Source organism: Oncorhynchus mykiss, unplaced genomic scaffold, assembly GCF_013265735.2.
Source record: "Oncorhynchus mykiss isolate Arlee unplaced genomic scaffold, USDA_OmykA_1.1 un_scaffold_119, whole genome shotgun sequence".
NCBI classification, from domain to species: Eukaryota; Metazoa; Chordata; class Actinopteri; order Salmoniformes; family Salmonidae; genus Oncorhynchus; species Oncorhynchus mykiss.
Genome location: NW_023493660.1, coordinates 1,065,267 through 1,088,046, shown reverse-complemented (window position 1 = coordinate 1,088,046; position 22,780 = coordinate 1,065,267). Strand labels below are relative to the sequence as shown.

At 49.2% G+C, this 22,780-nt stretch overlaps 1 protein-coding gene across 3 annotated transcripts; it reads right to left on the bottom strand.

Annotated features, from left to right (window-relative positions):
- Window positions 1–12,067: 12,067 nt before the first annotated feature.
- Window positions 12,068–21,354, bottom strand: LOC110515544 (nuclear receptor-binding factor 2-like). Of its 3 annotated transcripts, XM_036972071.1 has the most exons (5): window positions 21,223–21,344; window positions 20,940–21,079; window positions 20,013–20,097; window positions 19,353–19,393; window positions 13,228–14,906 (listed from the first exon to the last, which is right to left on the bottom strand). In XM_036972071.1, exons 2-5 carry the CDS (start codon window positions 20,967–20,969, stop codon window positions 14,298–14,300), a joined length of 765 nt encoding a protein of 254 aa, XP_036827966.1. In that variant the 5' UTR covers window positions 20,970–21,079; window positions 21,223–21,344; the 3' UTR covers window positions 13,228–14,297. The 3 variants fall into 3 exon arrangements, with proteins under 3 accessions (XP_036827967.1, XP_036827966.1, XP_036827968.1); XM_036972072.1 differs by having other exon boundaries at window positions 12,068–14,906; window positions 20,940–21,352; XM_036972073.1 differs by lacking the exon at window positions 19,353–19,393 and having other exon boundaries at window positions 20,940–21,354.
- Between the last annotated feature and the right edge of the window lie 1,426 nt (window positions 21,355–22,780).

Sequence of the window (22,780 nt, the reverse complement as noted above, 5' to 3'; positions counted from 1 at the left end):
CTGTGTCTTATTGCAGGTATTCCCAAACTGGGGTGTGTCTTATTGCAGGTATTCCCAAACTGAGGTATGTCTTATTGCAGGTATTCCCAAACTGGGGTATGTATGTGCTGTGTCTTATTGCAGGTATTCCCAAACTGGGGATTGTCTGTGCTGTGTCTTATTGCAGGTATTCCCAAACTGGGGTATGTCTGTGCTGTGTCTTATTGCAGGTATTCCCGAACTGGGGTATGTCTGTGCTGTGTCTTATTGCAGGTATTCCCAGACTGGGGTATGTCTTATTGCAGGTATTCCCAAACTGGGGTATGTCTGTGCTGTGTCTTATTGCAGGTATTCCCAAACTGGGGTATGTCTTATTGCAGGTATTCCCAAACTGGGGTATGTCTGTGCTGTGTCTTATTGCAGGTATTCCCTAACTGGGGTATGTCTGTGCTGTGTCTTATTGCAGGTATTCCCAAACTGGGGTATGTCTGTGCTGTGTCTTATTGCAGGTATTCCCAAACTGGGGTATGTCTGTGCTGTGTCTTATTGCAGGTATTCCCAAACTGGGGTATGTCTTATTGCAGGTATTCCCAAACTGGGGTGTGTCTTATTGCAGGTATTCCCAAACTGGGGTATGTCTTATTGCAGGTATTCCCAAACTGGGGTATGTCTGTGCTGTGTCTTATTGCAGGTATTCCCAAACTGGGGTATGTCTTATTGCAGGTATTCCCAAACTGGGGTATGTCTTATTGCAGGTATTCCCAAACTGGGGTATGTCTTATTGCAGGTATTCCCAAACTGGGGTATGTCTGTGCTGTGTCTTATTGCAGGTATTCCCAAACTGGGGTGTGTCTTATTGCAGGTATTCCCAAACTGGGGTATGTCTGTGCTGTGTCTTATTGCAGGTATTCCCAAACTGGGGTGTGTCTGTGCTGTGTCTTATTACAGGTATTCCCAAACTGGGGTATGTCTGTGCTGTGTCTTATTGCAGGTATTCCCAAACTGGGGTATGTCTTATTGCAGGTATTCCCAAACTGGGGTATGTCTTATTGCAGGTATTCCCAAACTGGGGTGTGTCTTATTGCAGGTATTCCCTAACTGGGGTATGTCTTATTGCAGGTATTCCCAAACTGGGGTATGTCTTATTGCAGGTATTCCCAAACTGGGGTATGTCTTATTGCAGGTATTCCCAAACTGGGGTTTGTCTGTGCTGTGTCTTATTGCAGGTATTCCCAAACTGGGGTGTGTCTGTGCTGTGTCTTATTGTAGGTATTCCCAAACTGGGGTTTGTCTGTGCTGTGTCTTATTGTAGGTATTCCCAAACTGGGGTTTGTCTGTGCTGTGTCTTATTGCAGGTATTCCCAAACTGGGGTATGTCTTATTGCAGGTATTCCCAAACTGGGGTATGTCTTATTGCAGGTATTCCCAAACTGGGGTATGTCTTATTGCAGGTATTCCCAAACTGGGGTATGTCTGTGCTGTGTCTTATTGCAGGTATTCCCTAACTGGGGTATGTCTGTGCTGTGTCTTATTGCAGGTATTCCCAAACTGGGGTATGTCTGTGCTGTGTCTTATTGCAGGTATTCCCAAACTGGGGTTTGTCTGTGCTGTGTCTTATTGCAGGTATTCCCAAACTGGGGTATGTCTTATTGCAGGTATTCCCAAACTGGGGTATGTCTGTGCTGTGTCTTATTGCAGGTATTCCCAAACTGGGGTATGTCTTATTGCAGGTATTCCCAAACTGGGGTATGTCTGTGCTGTGTCTTATTGCAGGTATTCCCAAACTGGGGTATGTCTGTGCTGTGTCTTATTGCAGGTACTCCCAAACTGGGGTATGTCTTATTGCAGGTATTCCCAAACTGGGGTGTGTCTTATTGCAGGTATTCCCAAACTGGGGTATGTCTTATTGCAGGTATTCCCAAACTGGGGTATGTCTGTGCTGTGTCTTATTGCAGGTATTCCCAAACTGGGGTTTGTCTGTGCTGTGTCTTATTTCAGGTATTCCCAAACTGGGGTTTGTCTGTGCTGTGTCTTATTGCAGGTATTCCCAAACTGGGGTATGTCTGTGCTGTGTCTTATTGCAGGTATTCCCAAACTGGGGTTTGTCTGTGCTGTGTCTTATTTCAGGTATTCCCAAACTGGGGTTTGTAAATGCTGTGTCTTATTGCAGGTATTCCCAAAACAGGGGTATGTCTGTGCTGTGTCTTATTGCAGGTATTCCCAAACTGGGGTTTGTCTGTGCTGTGTCTTATTGCAGGTATTCCCAAACTGGGGTTTGTCTGTGCTGTGTCTTATTGCAGGTATTCCCAAACTGAGGTATGTCTTATTGCAGGTATTCCCAAACTGGGGTATGTATGTGCTGTGTCTTATTGCAGGTATTCCCAAACTGGGGATTGTCTGTGCTGTGTCTTATTGCAGGTATTCCCAAACTGGGGTATGTCTGTGCTGTGTCTTATTGCAGGTATTCCCGAACTGGGGTATGTCTGTGCTGTGTCTTATTGCAGGTATTCCCAGACTGGGGTATGTCTTATTGCAGGTATTCCCAAACTGGGGTATGTCTTATTGCAGGTATTCCCAAACTGGGGTATGTCTGTGCTGTGTCTTATTGCAGGTATTCCCTAACTGGGGTATGTCTGTGCTGTGTCTTATTGCAGGTATTCCCAAACTGGGGTATGTCTGTGCTGTGTCTTATTGCAGGTATTCCCAAACTGGGGTATGTCTGTGCTGTGTCTTATTGCAGGTATTCCCAAACTGGGGTATGTCTGTGCTGTGTCTTATTGCAGGTATTCCCAAACTGGGGTATGTCTGTGCTGTGTCTTATTGCAGGTATTCCCAAACTGGGGTATGTCTGTGCTGTGTCTTATTGCAGGTATTCCCAAACTGGGGTATGTCTGTGCTGTGTCTTATTGCAGGTATTCCCAAACTGGGGTATGTCTTATTGCAGGTATTCCCAAACTGGGGTATGTCTGTGCTGTGTCTTATTGCAGGTATTCCCAAACTGGGGTTTGTCTGTGCTGTGTCTTATTTCAGGTATTCCCAAACTGGGGTTTGTAAGTGCTGTGTCTTATTGCAGGTATTCCCAAACAGGGGTATGTCTGTGCTGTGTCTTATTGCAGGTATTCCCAAACTGGGGTTTGTCTGTGCTGTGTCTTATTGCAGGTATTCCCAAACTGGGGTATGTCTGTGCTGTGTCTTATTGCAGGTATTCCCAAACTGGGGTATGTCTGTGCTGTGTCTTATTGCAGGTATTCCCAGACTGGGGTATGTCTTATTGCAGGTATTCCCAAACTGGGGTATGTCTGTGCTGTGTCTTATTGCAGGTATTCCCAAACTGGGGTTTGTCTGTGCTGTGTCTTATTGCAGGTATTCCCAAACTGGGGTATGTCTTATTGCAGGTATTCCCAAACTGGGGTATGTCTTATTGCAGGTATTCCCAAACTGGGGTTTGTCTGTGCTGTGTCTTATTGCAGGTATTCCCAAACTGGGGTTTGTCTGTGCTGTGTCTTATTGCAGGTATTCCCAAACTGGGGTATGTCTGTGCTGTGTCTTATTGCAGGTATTCCCAAACTGGGGTATGTCTTATTGCAGATATTCCCAAACTGGGGTATGTCTTATTGCAGGTATTCCCAAACTGGGGTATGTCTTATTGCAGGTATTCCCAAACTGGGGTGTGTCTTAGTGCAGGTATTCCCAAACTGGGGTGTGTCTTATTGCAGGTATTCCCAAACTGGGGTGTGTCTTATTGCAGGTATTCCCAAACTGGGGTGTGTCTTATTGCAGGTATTCCCAAACTGGGGTATGTCTTATTGCAGGTATTCCCAAACTGGGGTATGTCTTATTGCAGGTATTCCCAAACTGGGGTATGTCTGTGCTGTGTCTTATTTCAGGTATTCCCAAACTGGGGTTTGTCTGTGCTGTGTCTTATTGCAGGTATTCCCAAACTGGGGTATGTCTGTGCTGTGTCTTATTGCAGGTATTCCCAAACTGGGGTTTGTCTGTGCTGTGTCTTATTTCAGGTATTCCCAAACTGGGGTTTGTCTGTGCTGTGTCTTATTGCAGGTATTCCCAAACTGGGGTATGTCTGTGCTGTGTCTTATTGCAGGTATTCCCAAACTGGGGTTTGTCTGTGCTGTGTCTTATTGCAGGTATTCCCAAACTGGGGTTCGTCTGTGCTGTGTCTTATTGCAGGTATTCCCAAACTGAGGTATGTCTTATTGCAGGTATTCCCAAACTGGGATATGTCTTATTGCAGGTTTTCCCAAACTGGGGTATGTCTGTGCTGTGTCTTATTGCAGGTATTCCCAAACTGGGGTATGTCTTATTGCAGGTATTCCCGTGCTGTGTCTTATTGTAGGTATTCCCAAACTGGGGTTTGTCTGTGCTGTGTCTTATTGCAGGTATTCCCAAACTGGGGTTTGTCTGTGCTGTGTCTTATTGCAGGTATTCCCAAACTGGGGTATGTCTGTGCTGTGTCTTATTGCAGGTATTCCCAAACTGGGGTATGTCTTATTGCAGGTATTCCCAAACTGGGGTATGTCTGTGCTGTGTCTTATTGCAGGTATTCCCAAACTGGGGTTCGTCTGTGCTGTGTCTTATTGCAGGTATTCCCAAACTGAGGTATGTCTTATTGCAGGTATTCCCAAACTGGGGTATGTCTTATTGCAGGTTTTCCCAAACTGGGGTATGTCTGTGCTGTGTCTTATTGCAGGTATTCCCAAACTGGGGTATGTCTTATTGCAGGTATTCCCGTGCTGTGTCTTATTGTAGGTATTCCCAAACTGGGGTTTGTCTGTGCTGTGTCTTATTGCAGGTATTCCCAAACTGGGGTATGTCTGTGCTGTGTCTTATTGCAGGTATTCCCAAACTGGGGTATGTCTTATTGCAGGTATTCCCAAACTGGGGTATGTCTGTGCTGTGTCTTATTGCAGGTATTCCCAAACTGGGGTTTGTCTGTGCTGTGTCTTATTGCAGGTATTCCCAAACTGGGGTTTGTCTGTGCTGTGTCTTATTGCAGGTATTCCCAAACTGGGGTATGTCTGTGCTGTGTCTTATTGCAGGTATTCCCAAACTGGGGTATGTCTTATTGCAGGTATTCCCAAACTGGGGTTTGTCTGTGCTGTGTCTTATTGCAGGTATTCCCAAACTGGGGTTTGTCTGTGCTGTGTCTTATTGCAGGTATTCCCAAACTGGGGTATGTCTTATTGCAGGTATTCCCAAACTGGGGTGTGTCTTATTGCAGGTATTCCCAAACTGGGGTGTGTCTTATTGCAGGTATTCCCAAACTGGGGTGTGTCTTATTGCAGGTATTCCCAAACTGGGGTATGTCTTATTGCAGGTATTCCCAAACTGGGGTATGTCTTATTGCAGGTATTCCCAAACTGGGGTATGTCTTATTGCAGGTATTCCCAAACTGGGGTATGTCTTATTGCAGGTATTCCCAAACTGGGGTGTGTCAAATGAAAATGTGATTTACATTTAAAAACAGTCCAACAGTTGAAGTCTGACGTTTACATACACCTTAGCCAAATACATTTAAACTCAGTTTTTCACAATTCCTGACATTTAATCCTAGTAAAAATTTCCTGTCTTAGGTCAGTTAGGATCCCCACTATATTTTAAGAATGTGAAATGTCAGAATAATAGTAAAGATAATTATTTATTTCAGCTTGTATTTCTTTCACCACATTGCCAGTGGGTCAGAAGTTTATATACACTCAATTACTATTTGGTAGTATTGCCTTTAAATTGTTTAACTTGGGTCAAACGTTTCACGTAACCTTCCACAAGCTTCCCACAATAAGTTGGGTGAATTGTGGCCCATTCCTCCTGACAGAGCTGGTGTAACTGAGTCAGGTTTGTAGGCCTCCTTGCTCGAACACGGGAAATGGGTATAGGCCTCCCTATACTGGCTTCCTGTCAAGGCAAGGGCTGATTTCAAGGTTTTACTGCTAACCTACAAAGCATTACATGGGCTTGCTCCTACCCATCTCTCTGATCTGGTCCTGCCATACATACCTACACGTACGCTACGGTCACAAGACGCAGGCCTCCTAATTGTCCCTAGAATTTCTAAGCAAACAGCTGGAGGCAGGGCTTTCTCCTATAGAGCTCCATTTTTATGGAATGGTCTGCCTACCCATGTCAGAGACGCAAACTCGGTCTCAACCTTTAAGTCTTTACTGAAGACTCATCTCTTCAGTGGGCCCCAGGGGTGCGAAGATGAACGGCAAGGAACTGGTGTGACAAACCCCCCCATGTCGTCTCTGCCTGGCCGGCTCCCCTCTCTTCACTGGGATCCTCTGACCCTTTTACGGGGACCGAGTCACTGCCTTACTGGGGCTCTTCCATGCCGTCCCTAGGAGGGCTGAGTCACTGGCTTACTGGTGCTCTTCCATGCCGTCCCTAGGAGGGCTGAGTCACTGGCTTACTGGTGCTCTTCCATGCCGTCCCTAGGAGGGCTGAGTCACTGCCTTACTGGGGCTCTTCCATGCCGTCCCTAGGAGGGGGTTGAGTCACTGGCTTACTGGGGCTCTTCCATGCCGTCCCTAGGAGGGCTGAGTCACTGGCTTACTGGGGCTCTTCCATGCCGTCCCTAGGAGGGCTGAGTCACTGGCTTACTGGGGCTCTTCCATACCGTCCCTAGGAGGGCTGAGTCACTGGCTTACTGGGGCTCTTCCATGCCGTCCCTAGGAGGGCTGAGTCACTGGCTTACTGGGGCTCTTCCATGCCGTCCCTAGGAGGGCTGAGTCACTGACGTGATCTTCCCGTTGGATTTTGCGCCCCCTTGCAGGAAAAAGCTGTTTCAGGTGTTTGAAAAATGCTTAATTCTTCAAGTTCCGGACAGGGAAAGCAGTCCAGAGGGGTTAGTTATTGGTGAGAGTTCAGAGGCTAACACCTTCGTCTCTCATATCGATTAATCTCCTCCTCCGGCAACGTGTGCCACGTTCATGATTCATTTCCATCGAAGCCCGTTCCATGATTTGGAGATGTATTTCAATAACAACATTGAATGGGAGTTATTTGACATGTATTGTTCTACTCAATACTAGAGGGAGCCCCCCCTTCAATATGTAATATCCTTTTTATACCACTAGATGTCACTATTACACAGCTTTACTGAAACTAGTCCATTATACACCGAGACAGACAGATATAGGTGAGTCCTCTCTCTATTGGAGGATCTCAACATTTCCTCCCCTTTGACCTTCTCGTCCAATGTGGTTTGAAAAGGAGGCAATGAAATGCAATTAAGATTGTCCTATGGAGCCTGGATCTTGTTTTCTTGGTACACTATAGATACAAAAGCTATTTCAGCCACTACCGTTGCTGACCGGTGTATAAAATCAAGCACACCGCCATGCAATCTCCATAGACAAACATTGGCAGTAGAATGGCCCCTACTGAAGAGCTCAGTAATATTCAACGTGGCACCGTCATAGGATGCCACCTTTCCAACAAGGTGCCCTGCTGGAGCTGCCCTGGTCAACTGTAAGTGCTGTTATTGTGAAGTTGAAACCACACAAGCTCACAGAACGGGACCGCTGATGCGCGTAAAAAATAGTCTGTCCTCAGTTGCAACACTCACTACTGAGTTCCAAACTGCCTCTGGAAGCAACGTCAGCACAAGAACTGTTCGGGAGCTTCATGAAATGGGTTTCCATGGCAGAGCAGCGGCACACAAATGTAAGATCACCATGTGTAATGCCAAGCGTCGACTGGAGAGGTGTGAAACTCGCCGCCATTGGACTCTGGAGCAGTGGAAATGCGTTCTCTGGAGTGGTGAATCACACGTCACCATCTGGCAGACCAATGGATGAATCTGGGTTTGGCGAATGCCACCTGCCCCGATGCATAGTGCCAACAGTCAAACTTGGTGGAGGAGGTGGGGCTAGGCCCATTTTAGTTCCAGTGAAGTGAAATCTTAACGCTACAGCATACAATGACATTCTAGATGATTCTGTGCTTCCAACTTTGTGGCAACAGTTTGGGGAACGTCCTTTCCTGTTTCAGCATGACAATGCCCCTGTGCACAAAGCGAGGTCTATACAGAAATGGTTTGTTGAGATCGGTGTGGAAGAACTTGACTGGCCTGCACAGAGCCCTGACCTCAACCCCATCGAACACCTTTGGGCCTAATTGCCCAATCTCACTAATGCTGTTGTGGCTGAATGGAAGCAAGTCCCAACATCTAGTGGAAAGCCTTCCCAGAAGAGTGGAGGCTGTTATAGCAGCAATGTCCCAACATCTAGTGGAAAGCCTTCCCAGAAGAGTGGAGGCTGTTATAGCAGCAATGTTCCAACATCTAGTGGAAAGCCTTCCCAGAAGAGTGGAGGCTGTTATAGCAGCAATGTTCCAACATCTAGTGGAAAGCCTTCCCAGAAGAGTGGAGGCTGTTATAGCAGCAATGTCCCAACATCTAGTGGAAAGCCTTCCCAGAAGAGTGGAGGCTGTTATAGCAGCAAAGAGACCAACTCCATACTAATACCCATGATTATGGAATGAGCAGGTGTCCACATACTTTTGATCAGGGAGTGTATATCAGTCTCACCGCATGAAAAAAAATCCACACGTCTGTCATTTTTAATATCTTAACAATCATATACATACAGCTCGTACCATCCTTCATGCATCACCAAAACAAAGTGGACATGTTCATCATCATGAGATTGGAAAGCGCTGATGGAGATTTACATCACAAATACAAAGTCCTTCTGATGCACCCTGATTACTGTTGTAAACCGATATAATTACATGAAGAAACCACGGTGGATTTGGTTCCCTCTGAATAACACCGTGTCTCCTGACTACAGCCGCAGTTATATATAGTCAGTCGTACATAATGATGTCAGTCAGGCGCGTCTGGCACTAGTAGATTACTTCTGGTTAGTGTGTTTATTGAATAGAAGATAGATGGCCGTTCAGGAAGTATTCAGACCCTTATTCCACGTTACAGCCTTATTCTAAAAATGGATTCAATTAATTTCATCAATAACCCATCACAAAGTGAAAACAGGTTTAGACATTTTTGCAAATGTATTAAAAAATAAAACTCTAAATTAAGTTCAGGTGCATCCTGTTTCCATTGATCATCCTTGAAACGTTTCTACAACTTGACTGGAGTCCACCTGTGGTAAATTCAATTGATTGGACATGATTTGGAAAGGCACACACCTGTCTATATAAGGTCCCACAGTTGACAGTGCATGTCAGAGCAAAAACCAAGCCATGAGGTCGAAGGAATTGTCCGTAGAGCTCCGAGACAGGATTGTGTCGAGGCACAGATCTGGGGAAAGGTACCAAAAAAATGTCTGAAGCATTGAAGGTCCCCAAGAACACATTGGCCTCCATCATTCTTAAATTGGAGAAGTTTGGAACCACCAAGACTCCTCCTAGAGCTGGCCGCCCGGCCAAACTGAGCAATCGGGGGAGAAGGGCCTTGGCCAGGGAGGTGACCAAGAACCCGATGGTCCCTCTGACAGAGCTCCAGAGTTCCTCTGTAGAGATGGGAGAACCTTCCAGAAGGACAACCATCTCTGCAGCACTCCACCAATCAGGCCTTTATGGTAGAGGGGCCAGATGGAAGCCACTCCTCAGTAAAAGGCACATGACAGCCCGCTTGGAGTTTGCCAAAAGGCAAACTCAGACCAGGAGAAACAAGATTCTCTGGCCTGAATGCCAAGCGTCACGTCTGGAGGTAACCTGGCACCAACCCTACGGTGAAGCATGGTGGCAGCATCATGCTGTGGGGATGTTTTTCAGCAGGGACTGGGAGACTATTCAGGATCGAGGGAAAGATGAAAGGAGCAAAGCACATAGAGATCCTTGATAAAAACCTGCTCCAGAGCGCTCAGGACCTCAGACTGGGGCAAATGGTTGCCTTCCAACAGGACAACGACCCTAAGCACACAGCCAAGAAAATGCAGGAGTGGCTTCGGGACAAGTCTCTGAATGTCCTCGAGTGGCCCAGCCAGAACCCGGACTTGAACCTGATCGAACATCTCTGGAGAGACCTGAAAATAGCTGTGCAGCGACACTCCCCATCCAACCTGACAGAGCTTGAGAGGATCTGCAGAGAAGAATGGGAGAAACTCCCCAAATACAGGTGAGCCAAGCTTGTAGCGTCATACCCAAGAAGACTCAAGGCTGTAATTACAGCCAAAGGGGCTTCAACAGAGTACTGAGTAAAGGGTCTGAAAATTTCAGTAAATTTTTTTTATACATTTTCTAAAATAAAACATTGACTTTTTGCTTTGTCATAATGGAGTGTTGTCTGTAGATTGATGGGGGGGGAAAAGATTGAATCCATTTGAGAATAAGGCTGTAACGTAACAAAATGTGGAAAAAGTCAAGGGGTCTGAATACTTTCTGAATGCCTTGTATTACACACCCGGATTCACACTGCTACACTGGAGACACACAATGAATCCACATACATTCTGCATATTTCAACAGAATCAAGCAAAAATAAAAAAGTTACCTGAAAATGTTATTTGTGTGGTTTGTTCCACAAATCAACAACTTAGTGATTACAGTACAAATTAAACTAGAGATGTAATCTAGTGTAAGTCCACGTGGTACCGAACCACTGGAGAGACCAAGGCCCTATGGGTCCTGGTGGAAAGTAGTGCTCAACATGGGGAATAGAGGTTGATTTCAGTCCTCTCCCAGAGCACCTTGTCCTGAACTGGAGACACTACGAAGAGAAACGGTTCACACTGCTGAGGGACTTTCATACTGAGACAGAGGACAATGGAGCCTGATCCCAGATCTGTTTGTGTCATGTGAACTCCTTGTCTTGCCAAACACATCTGGGACCAAGCTAAGGAGTGCTGTCTGCATAGCCAGAGTCCAGTGAAGCAGGGAATGCAGACTGTTGTTATTGCTGAGTTTGGTATCTCTATTATCCAAACCGATACACCTCTACCCGGATCTCTAGACCAATGACGGAAACAAACACCTGTCTCTGATCTCGACTAGAACAGAAATGTTAAAAACTGACCCCCAAGCAGTTGTCCTTCTCCGGAAGGCAAATTAAAAGTGACGAGGCTCTACGCTTGTTTTCATTTATTAAGAAACATTTAAATGCCAAAGAAACAAACGTTGCATTGAAGGACTGAAGGACAAACACACTTCAGCTTTAACATCTAAACTTCAGCTCCTTCACAGGTTGTTGGTAAAACATGATGAAGAGGGAAAGGTGAGAGGATTTAAACTGCAGGTTCACTCAGTGATACTCTTCTCTACCAGGGCTGCAGAATACCGGGAACCTTCAATAAATTACCTAGTTTTACAGAAATCCTGGTTTGGAAGTTTCCCGGGAATAAGCAGAGAATCCGGAAGCATCCAACCAGGTTTTCTGGAAAACCAGGGAATTCATTTGAAAGTTCTTGGTATTCTGCAGCCTGACTCTCCCATCAGACATCTGGCAGACATCTGGTGGGTATCAGGGACAACCTGACTCTCCCATCAGACATCTGGCAGACAGCTGGTGGGTATCAGGTACAACCTGACTCTCCCATCAGACATCTGGCAGACAGCTGGTGGGTATCAGGGACAACCTGACTCTTCCATCAGACATCTGGCAGACAGCTGGTGGGTATCAGGGACAACCTGACTCTCCCATCAGACATCTGGCAGACAGCTGGTGGGTATCAGGGACAACCTGACTCTCCCATCAGACATCTGGCAGACAGCTGGTGGGTATCAGGGACAACCTGACTCTTCCATCAGACATCTGGCAGACAGCTGGTGGGTATCAGGGACAACCTGACTCTCCCATCAGACATCTGGCAGACAGCTGGTGGGTATCAGGGACAACCTGACTCTCCCATCAGACATCTGGCAGACAGCTGGTGGGTATCAGGGACAACCTGACTCTCCCATCAGACATCTGGCAGACAGCTGGTGGGGCTCAACACATCAACACTCACACACTATGGATGTAGATCAGGCTCCAAAGAGGCTCCACTGCAGCGGCTGTCATCATGTCATCCCTGGTGGGTATCAGAGGGTCAGTAGGTCGTCCCTGGTGGGTATCAGAGGGTCAGTAGGTCGTCCCTGGTGGGTATCAGAGGGTCATCCCTGGTGGGTATCAGAGGGTCAGTAGGTCGTCCCTGGTGGGTATCAGAGGGTCAGTAGGTCGTCCCTGGTGGGTATCAGAGGGTCAGTAGGTCGTCCCTGGTGGGTATCAGAGGGTCAGTAGGTCGTCCCTGGTGGGTATCAGAGGGTCAGTAGGTCGTCCCTGGTGGGTATCAGATGGTCAGTAGGTCGTCCCTGGTAGGTATCAGAGGGTCAGTAGGTCGTCCCTGGTGGGTATCAGAGGGTCAGTAGGTCGTCCCTGGTGGGTATCAGATGGTCAGTAGGTCGTCCCTGGTGGGTATCAGAGGGTCATCCCTGGTGGGTATCAGAGGGTCAGTAGGTCGTCCCTGGTGGGTATCAGAGGGTCAGTAGGTCGTCCCTGGTGGGTATCAGAGGGTCATCCCTGGTGGGTATCAGAGGGTCAGTAGGTCGTCCCTGGTGGGTATCAGATGGTCAGTAGGTCGTCCCTGGTGGGTATCAGAGGGTCATCCCTGGTGGGTATCAGAGGGTCAGTAGGTCATCCCTGGTGGGTATCAGATGGTCAGTAGGTCGTCCCTGGTGGGTATCAGAGGGTCAGTAGGTCGTCCCTGGTGGGTATCAGATGGTCAGTAGGTCGTCCCTGGTGGGTATCAGAGGGTCAGTAGGTCGTCCCTGGTGGGTATCAGAGGGTCAGTAGGTCGTCCCTGGTGGGTATCAGAGGGTCAGTAGGTCGTCCCTGGTGGGTATCAGAGGGTCAGTAGGTCGTCCCTGGTGGGTATCAGAGGGTCAGTAGGTCGTCCCTGGTGGGTATCAGATGGTCAGTAGGTCGTCCCTGGTGGGTATCAGAGGGTCAGTAGGTCGTCCCTGGTGGGTATCAGATGGTCAGTAGGTCGTCCCTGGTGGGTATCAGATGGTCAGTAGGTCGTCCCTGGTGGGTATCAGAGGGTCAGTAGGTCGTCCCTGGTGGGTATCAGAGGGTCAGTAGGTCGTCCCTGGTGGGTATCAGAGGGTCAGTAGGTCGTCCCTGGTGGGTATCAGAGGGTCAGTAGGTCGTCCCTGGTGGGTATCAGAGGGTCAGTAGGTCGTCCCTGGTGGGTATCAGAGGGTCAGTAGGTCGTCCCTGGTGGGTATCAGAGGGTCAGTAGGTCGTCCCTGGTGGGTATCAGAGGGTCAGTAGGTCGTCCCTGGTGGGTATCAGAGGGTCAGTAGGTCGTCCCTGGTGGGTATCAGAGGGTCAGTAGGTCGTCCCTGGTGGGTATCAGAGGGTCAGTAGGTCGTCCCTGGTGGGTATCAGAGGGTCAGTAGGTCGTCCCTGGTGGGTATCAGAGGGTCAGTAGGTCGTCCCTGGTGGGTATCAGAGGGTCAGTAGGTCGTCCCTGGTGGGTATCAGAGGGTCAGTAGGTCGTCCCTGGTGGGTATCAGAGGGTCAGTAGGTCGTCCCTGGTGGGTATCAGAGGGTCAGTAGGTCGTCCCTGGTGGGTATCAGAGGGTCAGTAGGTCGTCCCTGGTGGGTATCAGAGGGTCAGTAGGTCGTCCCTGGTGGGTATCAGAGGGTCAGTAGGTCGTCCCTGGTGGGTATCAGAGGGTCAGTAGGTCGTCCCTGGTGGGTATCAGAGGGTCAGTAGGTCGTCCCTGGTGGGTATCAGAGGGTCAGTAGGTCGTCCCTGGTGGGTATCAGAGGGTCAGTAGGTCGTCCCTGGTGGGTATCAGAGGGTCAGTAGGTCGTCCCTGGTGGGTATCAGAGGGTCAGTAGGTCGTCCCTGGTGGGTATCAGAGGGTCAGTAGGTCGTCCCTGGTGGGTATCAGAGGGTCAGTAGGTCGTCCCTGGTGGGTATCAGAGGGTCAGTAGGTCATCCCTGGTGGGTATCAGAGGGACAGTAGGTCGTCCCAGTCAACCAATCAGGGCCTCCAGATATAGAGGCCTGTTATCAAAGCAGGGAGATCACTGATGATGGTCACCTCCCTTTTGACATTTCAGACATTTTCAAAGGCACAATTTCTGCAAAGAGTTTGTTTTGTGTGTGTGAACGAGATGTAGTCCCACTAGTAGACACTGAGGACACAGACAGAACTAGGAGAAATGACCTTTACCAACTTGTCACGGTGACCATTTGTGGTTGCTATCTAGTGCCTGAGGCCACCGACCAATCAAACACTTTTATTGAGATTTGCCAGCTTTCTTCCAGTCCAGTCTGGACAGTCTCTCTGTAGAGAGGCGTCCTTTAGTTAGTTAGTACTGGGCTGTCTGTCCGCCTGTCTCATCACAACTTGTCGTCTCTGTCCAGCAGCGCCTGCAGTTCGTGCTGGATGTCCTCGGGGAGCTCCAGGGCAGGCAGGTCGTCCAGAGAGATGTCCTGGGTGGGCATCTCCAGAGGGGGCAGGTTAGGTATGGAGATGTCCTTGTTCCTCCTCTCCTCTGACTGGGGAAGAACCCACAGCTCTGATTTCTCCAGTAAGTCTGTGTCCGCTGCATCCCTCTTCAGCCGGATGTTCTCCCCTCGCAGGCGCTTGTTGTCCTGGGTCAGTTTCTCGTTCTCTCCCAGCAGAATGTCTATGTGGCGCCGCAGGCTGGCGATGGTGGTCTGCTGCTCCTCCAGACGGGTCTTATCATCCTTGTGGGCCTTGCTGCCGGGGCAGGGTGTGGGGGGAGGGGGGGAGCCCTTGTTCTTCAGGAGGTACAGCCAGGTGTCGTACTCCCTCTCTGGGTGGCGGGGGGGCTCGTTGGTCACGAGGCCAGGGGGCTGGTCGGTAGAGGGGTGGCTCAGGAGGACCATGGGATTGCCCTCCTGTCTGGTCCTCTTCCACTTCTCCTCAATAAGCCGCTGCTGCTTCACGTGGCGGTCTCTCTGGAGCGCCATGGACAAGCCAGCCTGGAGGAGACAGACAGGCCTCAGGCACAACTCAACACCTCACTACAACACCTCACTACAACTCTGCTTCACGTGGCTGTCTCTCTGGAGCGCCATGGACAAGCCAGCCTGGAGGAGACAGACAGGCCTCAGGCACGACTCAACACCTCACTACAACACCTCACTACGACTCTGCTTCACGTGGCTGTCTCTCTGGAGCGCCATGGACAAACCAGCCTGGAGGAGACAGACAGGCCTCAGGCACGACTCAACACCTCACTACGACTCAACACCCCACTACGACTCTGCTTCACGTGGCTGTCTCTCTGGAGCGCCATGGACAAACCAGCCTGGAGGAGACAGACAGGCCTCAGGCACGACTCAACACCTCACTACAACACCTCACTACGACTCTGCTTCACGTGGCTGTCTCTCTGGAGCGCCATGGACAAGCCAGCCTGGAGGAGACAGACAGGCCTCAGGCACGACTCAACACCTCACTACGACTCAACACCCCACTACGACTCTGCTTCACGTGGCTGTCTCTCTGGAGCGCCATGGACAAACCAGCCTGGAGGAGACAGACAGGCCTCAGGCACAACTCAACACCTCACTACAACACCTCACTACGACTCTGCTTCACGTGGCGGTCTCTCTGGAGCGCCATGGACAAACCAGCCTGGAGGAGACAGACAGGCCTCAGGCACAACTCAACACCTCACTACAACACCTCACTACGACTCTGCTTCACGTGGCGGTCTCTCTGGAGCGCCATGGACAAACCAGCCTGGAGGAGACAGACAGGCCTCAGGCACAACTCAACACCTCACTACAACACCTCACTACGACTCTGCTTCACGTGGCTGTCTCTCTGGAGCGCCATGGACAAACCAGCCTGGAGGAGACAGACAGGCCTCAGGCACGACTCAACACCTCACTACGACTCGACACCTCACAACACCTCACTACGACTCAACACCTCACTACAACACCTCACTACGACTCTGCTTCACGTGGCTGTCTCTCTGGAGCGCCATGGACAAGCCAGCCTGGAGGAGACAGACAGGCCTCAGGCACGACTCAACACCTCACTACGACTACAACACCTCACTACGACTCTGCTTCACGTGGCTGTCTCTCTGGAGCACCATGGACAAGCCAGCCTGGAGGAGACAGACAGGCCTCAGGCACAACTCAACACCTCACTACGACTACAACACCTCACTACGACTCTGCTTCACGTGGCTGTCTCTCTGGAGCGCCATGGACAAGCCAGCCTGGAGGAGACAGACAGGCCTCAGGCACGACTCAACACCTCACTACAACACCCCACTACGACTACAACACCTCACTACGACTCTGCTTCACGTGGCTGTCTCTCTGGAGCGCCATGGACAAGCCAGCCTGGAGGAGACAGACAGGCCTCAGGCACGACTCAACACCTCACTACGACTCTGCTTCACGTGGCTGTCTCTCTGGAGCACCATGGACAAGCCAGCCTGGAGGAGACAGACAGGCCTCAGGCACGACTCAACACCACACCTCACTACAACACCTCACTACAACTCTGCTTCACGTGGCTGTCTCTCTGGAGCGCCATGGACAAGCCAGCCTGGAGGAGACAGACAGGCCTCAGGCACGACTCAACACCTCACTACGACTCAACACAACACCTCACTACGAGTCAACACCCCACTACGACTACAACACCACACTACGACTACAACACCACACTACAACACCTCACTACGACTACAACACCACACTACGACTACAACACCACACTACGACTACAACACCACACTACAACACCACACTACGACTACAACACCACACTACAACACCCCACTACGACTACAACACCTCACTACGACTCTGCTTCACGTGGCTGTCTCTCTGGAGCGCCATGGACAAGCCAGCCTGGAGGAGACAGACAGGCCTCAGGCACAACTCAACACCTCACTACGACTCGACACCTCACTACGACTCTGCTTCACGTGGCGGTCTCTCTGGAGCACCATGGACAAGCCAGCCTGGAGGAGACAGACAGGCCTCAGGCACGACTCAACACCACACCTCACTACAACACCTCACTACGACTCTGCTTCACGTGGCTGTCTCTCTGGAGCACCATGGACAAACCAGCCTGGAGGAGACAGACAGGCCTCAGGCACAACTCAACACCTCACTACGACTCTGCTTCACGTGGCTGTCTCTCTGGAGCACCATGGACAAGCCAGCCTGGAGGAGACAGACAGGCCTCAGGCACGACTCAACACCTCACTACAACACCTCACTACGACTCTGCTTCACGTGGCTGTCTCTCTGGAGCGCCATGGACAAGCCAGCCTGGAGGAGACAGACAGGCCTCAGGCACGACTCAACACCTCACTACGACTCTGCTTCACGTGGCTGTCTCTCTGGAGCGCCATGGACAAGCCAGCCTGGAGGAGACAGACAGGCCTCAGGCACGACTCAACACCTCACTACGACTCTGCTTCACGTGGCTGTCTCTCTGGAGCGCCATGGACAAACCAGCCTGGAGGAGACAGACAGGCCTCAGGCACGACTCAACACCTCACTACAACACCTCACTACGACTCTGCTTCACGTGGCTGTCTCTCTGGAGCGCCATGGACAAGCCAGCCTGGAGGAGACAGACAGGCCTCAGGCACGACTCAACACCTCACTACAACACCTCACTACAACTCTGCTTCACGTGGCTGTCTCTCTGGAGCGCCATGGACAAACCAGCCTGGAGGAGACAGACAGGCCTCAGGCACGACTCAACACCTCACTACAACACCTCACTACGACTCTGCTTCACGTGGCTGTCTCTCTGGAGCGCCATGGACAAGCCAGCCTGGAGGAGACAGACAGGCCTCAGGCACGACTCAACACCTCACTACAACACCTCACTACGACTCTGCTTCACGTGGCTGTCTCTCTGGAGCACCATGGACAAGCCAGCCTGGAGGAGACAGACAGGCCTCAGGCACGACTCGACACCTCACAACACCTCACTACAACACCTCACTACGACTCGACACCTCACAACACCTCACTACGACTCTGCTTCACGTGGCTGTCTCTCTGGAGCGCCATGGACAAGCCAGCCTGGAGGAGACAGACAGGCCTCAGGCACAACTCAACACCTCACTACGACTCAACACCTCACTACAACACCTCACTACAACACCTCACTACGACTCTGCTTCACGTGGCTGTCTCTCTGGAGCGCCATGGACAAACCAGCCTGGAGGAGACAGACAGGCCTCAGGCACGACTCAACACCTCACTACAACACCTCACTACGACTCTGCTTCACGTGGCTGTCTCTCTGGAGCGCCATGGACAAACCAGCCTGGAGGAGACAGACAGGCCTCAGGCACGACTCAACACCACACCTCACTACAACACCTCACTACGACTCTGCTTCACGTGGCTGTCTCTCTGGAGCGCCATGGACAAACCAGCCTGGAGGAGACAGACAGGCCTCAGGCACGACTCAACACAACACCTCACTACGACTCTGCTTCACGTGGCTGTCTCTCTGGAGCGCCATGGACAAGCCAGCCTGGAGGAGACAGACAGGCCTCAGGCACGACTCAACACCTCACTACAACACCTCACTACGACTCTGCTTCACGTGGCGGTCTCTCTGGAGCGCCATGGACAAGCCAGCCTGGAGGAGACAGACAGGCCTCAGGCACGACTCGACACCTCACAACACCTCACTACGACTCAACACCTCACTACGACTCGACACCTCACCTCACTACGACTCAACACCTCACTACAACACCTCACTACGACTCTGCTTCACGTGGCTGTCTCTCTGGAGCGCCATGGACAAGCCAGCCTGGAGGAGACAGACAGGCCTCAGGCACGACTCAACACCTCACTACGACTCGACACCTCACAACACCTCACTACGACTCAACACCTCACTACAACACCTCACTACGACTCTGCTTCACGTGGCTGTCTCTCTGGAGCGCCATGGACAAGCCAGCCTGGAGGAGACAGACAGGCCTCAGGCACGACTCAACACCTCACTACGACTCGACACCTCACAACACCTCACTACGACTCAACACAACACCTCACTACGACTCAACACCCCACTACGACTACAACACCACACCTCACTACAACACCCCACTACGACTCTGCTTCACGTGGCTGTCTCTGGAGCGCCATGGACAAACCAGCCTGGAGGAGACAGACAGGCCTCAGGCACGACTCAACACCTCACTACGACTACAACACCTCACAACACCTCACTACGACTGTAACATGGTATGCTTTATTCAAATAACCAAAGACAGAACTAAATATTGACGGACGTTTGGTCAATATTGACCAACAGCAGCCCAGGAGGACATGACTGAGGTCCAAGAATCTGACATTCCCTCCATCCCTCCCACAATACATGACACAACACCCTACTGAACCCAGTCTCACCTGTTCACACTCTGTTAACTTCATGGCTTCCCTCAGCAGCTCTGCAACACACACACACACACACACACACATTACATACTAGGCTGATATTAAAAATCTGTATCTTGAGCATAATATAGTATGACTGCATTCTAACAGCACACAGTCTTTCTGTGCAGAATGACATTCAGATCACCCAGCTAGCTTCTACTGTCAGCTTCAACTGTCAGCTTCAACTGTCAGCTTCTATATTTGTGTTGCAAACAGAGCAGACAACACTTCTCATAATGTTCTCACTATCTCTATGTAGTCTTTAGTCTGTCAGACTCAGGCCCCGTACATAGTCTGTCAGACGCAGGCCCTGGCACACAGAGAGGACACTCAACCCTCCACAACTCTCCTAAACCCACCACTTTACACTCCTGAACGCGACTCCACAGAGCCGCAGAAGGCTACAGTACACAGAGCAGGAAATAGTTATTATTCTCCTGGTGGTGACTGAGCAAATGGGTTTAATCACAGATCACAATCTGTTGAAGGTCTGACATCTGTAAGGGAAGTTGAGGAAGTGGGTTGTGCGCCAGTTGTTTCAGTCTGACAGTAATTAATAGTCAATCTCTAAGATGTATCATTATTCACAGAATGGTGAAAGAAAACAAGTTCAGTATGCTGATGACATACCTGCAGCTTTCCCATGGCAGGAAATAGCTTCTTCATATTTACCAGCTGCCAACAAGCGGTCTGCCTTCCTGGACTGCTGATGGGCCTGAGAGGAGATGTGTAGGGAGATTAAGGATTTATGCTTTTGAGAGAGCTCTCATATTAGCCTTATCATCTTACCTACAAATGCACAAATCCTGCCCTGCCAGATAAGACGGTGAAGTACTTCTACACCATAGAAGTGCTGGCGAGAGAGGCTATCAGAAGGGTCTATCTGAGAAGTCCCATCAGTCCTAATTTCATGTCTGCACAAATAGGTGCACAGAAAAGGTTTACTTCATGTCAGAACGAAACAAAATAGCGTTAACTTGATGTTGGTAAAATGCCGTCATTTAAATGATTGATTATTATATTCTTAGCTATGAGTCTAACTAGCTAATAAAACGCAGGGATAAAGGGGAAAGTATCTTTGGCATTTCTCGTCTGGTTCCTCTTTCACAATATGTTTACTTCTTTAGTTAGCTAGTTGCCTACTGCTTGTCACACATATATACATAAAGTTAGCTAGCTAGATACATGAGTTAACCTACTCCAGAATAAAGCTTTAGCTAGGTGAGCTATCATGTATGGAGGAAGCTTATTTAGCTAGTTACCGTTCCCTAGCTAGTTGACTAGCTACAATCTTAGTTAGCTAAATTTGACTATTGTTAGCTAAGTTAATATACAGCCAAAACCACAACATATCTGACAAGCTAACAAACCTTGGCACTTTGCATTGGACATGAGAACAATCTAGGAGGCTACAGAGTAAAGTGTTATAAACACCGAGGTCAATCAGCCCCTGGCTTTGTTTCCAGGATCACAACAAGGGGCTAACGTTGGCTAGGGATGTAGTTAGCTAGCTAGCCTGTTAGCCTACTAGATATTACAACATCAACAGAAACTTACGAGGTTAAGAGGACTGTCCACTACCTCCATATTCTTCAAGAGTAAAAACTACATGAAACGTCTTGAAGTCCCTCGCAGTCGGTCATCGGTGCTACTGTTTTATTCCCGAGACCAAATATTCGGGTTAATAAACCGGGCTGCTAAAATTAGAAAACGTTTAAAAATACAGGACAAATAGCTAGATAGCCAGCTAAACAAGGTCATGCCTAGATGGGATACAGCTTTTGTCAAATTGTCGATAAAAGTATATTATTGACATTTTTTGAATATCAGCTAAACCTACCTCTTTTCCTAGCCTTATCTGATGCGTTTATTATCCTAAACTGCGTAATAAATTATTCCAAATCTGCTACAAAAAGTACATGTTGACAATAGCTGTATCCATTCTAGACTCAACCGCTAAACAAGGACAAATAACGTGATGACGTTACAATATTCTTGACGTAATTTCCTCATTTCCGTTTCTGACGGCGACAACACAGATAGAACAATGAGACAGATATTTCACCGGATGTATAAATATGAAGATTCCGGTTAGATTTTCCACCCACTACCAAATATGGTGATGATAGGAAGCCTAGTGGCCGGCAGTGCGAGAAGATGTAGTGAGATGGATTTTGGCCGACATTCTGAAAATGTTCTCATCAATCAAATCAAATGAATTTATAAAGCCCTTCTTACATCAGCTGATGTCACAAAGTGCTGTACAGAAACCCAGCCTAAAACCCCAAACAGCAAGCAATGCAGCTGTAGAAGCACAGTGGCTAGGAAAAACGCCCTAGTAAGGCCAAAACCTAGGAAGAAACCTAGAGAGGAACCAAGCTATGAGGGGTCGCCAGTCCTCTTCTGGCTGTGCCGGGTGGAGATTATAACAGAACATGGCCAAGATGTTCAAATGTTCATAAATGACCAGCAGGGTCAAATAATAATAATCACAGTAGTTGTCGAGGGTGCAACAAGTCAGCACCTCAGGAGTAAATGTCAGTTGGCTTTTCATAGCCGATCATTCAGAGTATCTGTACCGCTCCTGCTGTCTCTAGAGAGTTGAAAACAGCAGGCCTGGGACAGGTCAGGGTTCCATAGCCAATCATTCAGAGTATCTGTACCACTCCTGCTGTCTCTAGAGAGTTGAAAACAGCAGGCCTGGGACAGGAAGCACGTCCTGTGAACAGGTCAGGGTTCCATAGCCGATCATTCAGAGTATCTGTACCGCTCCTGCTGTCTCTAGAGAGTTGAGAACAGCAGGCCTGGGACAGGTCAGGGTTCCATAGCCGATCATTCAGAGTATCTGTACCACTCCTGCTGTCTCTAGAGAGTTGAGAACAGCAGGCCTGGGACAGGTCAGGGTTCCATAGCCGATCATTCAGAGTATCTGTACTGCTCCTGCTGTCTCTAGAGAGTTGAGAACAGCAGGCCTGGGACAGGTCAGGGTTCCATAGCCGATCATTCAGAGTATCTGTACCACTCCTGCTGTCTCTAGAGAGTTGAAAACAGCAGGTCTATTAAACGTCTCCATACAGTGTTTAATTTTTTCCAAAAGTATAAATCTGTAACAAACCGAGTGGACTGCGTTTTGTAGACTTCACCCAAAGTTTCAAAAAATATGGGTTATTTAGGAGTGGTAGGGTGAATTGAGTTACTGCAGACGGCACTTCACAGAATAGGCGTTCCCTCACGCAAATATGCAAATAAATGATAGAACGCGCCAACAGGATCTCACTAGCTCGTGCTTGGCTCTGCCCACCTCCTTGTTTGTTTGGCCCATTATGATTCATTTAGCTCCCATTGGAAACTAAAGTCTCTGGTCTATCTTGGGTTAGTTATAAAAATCTTTGGCTACT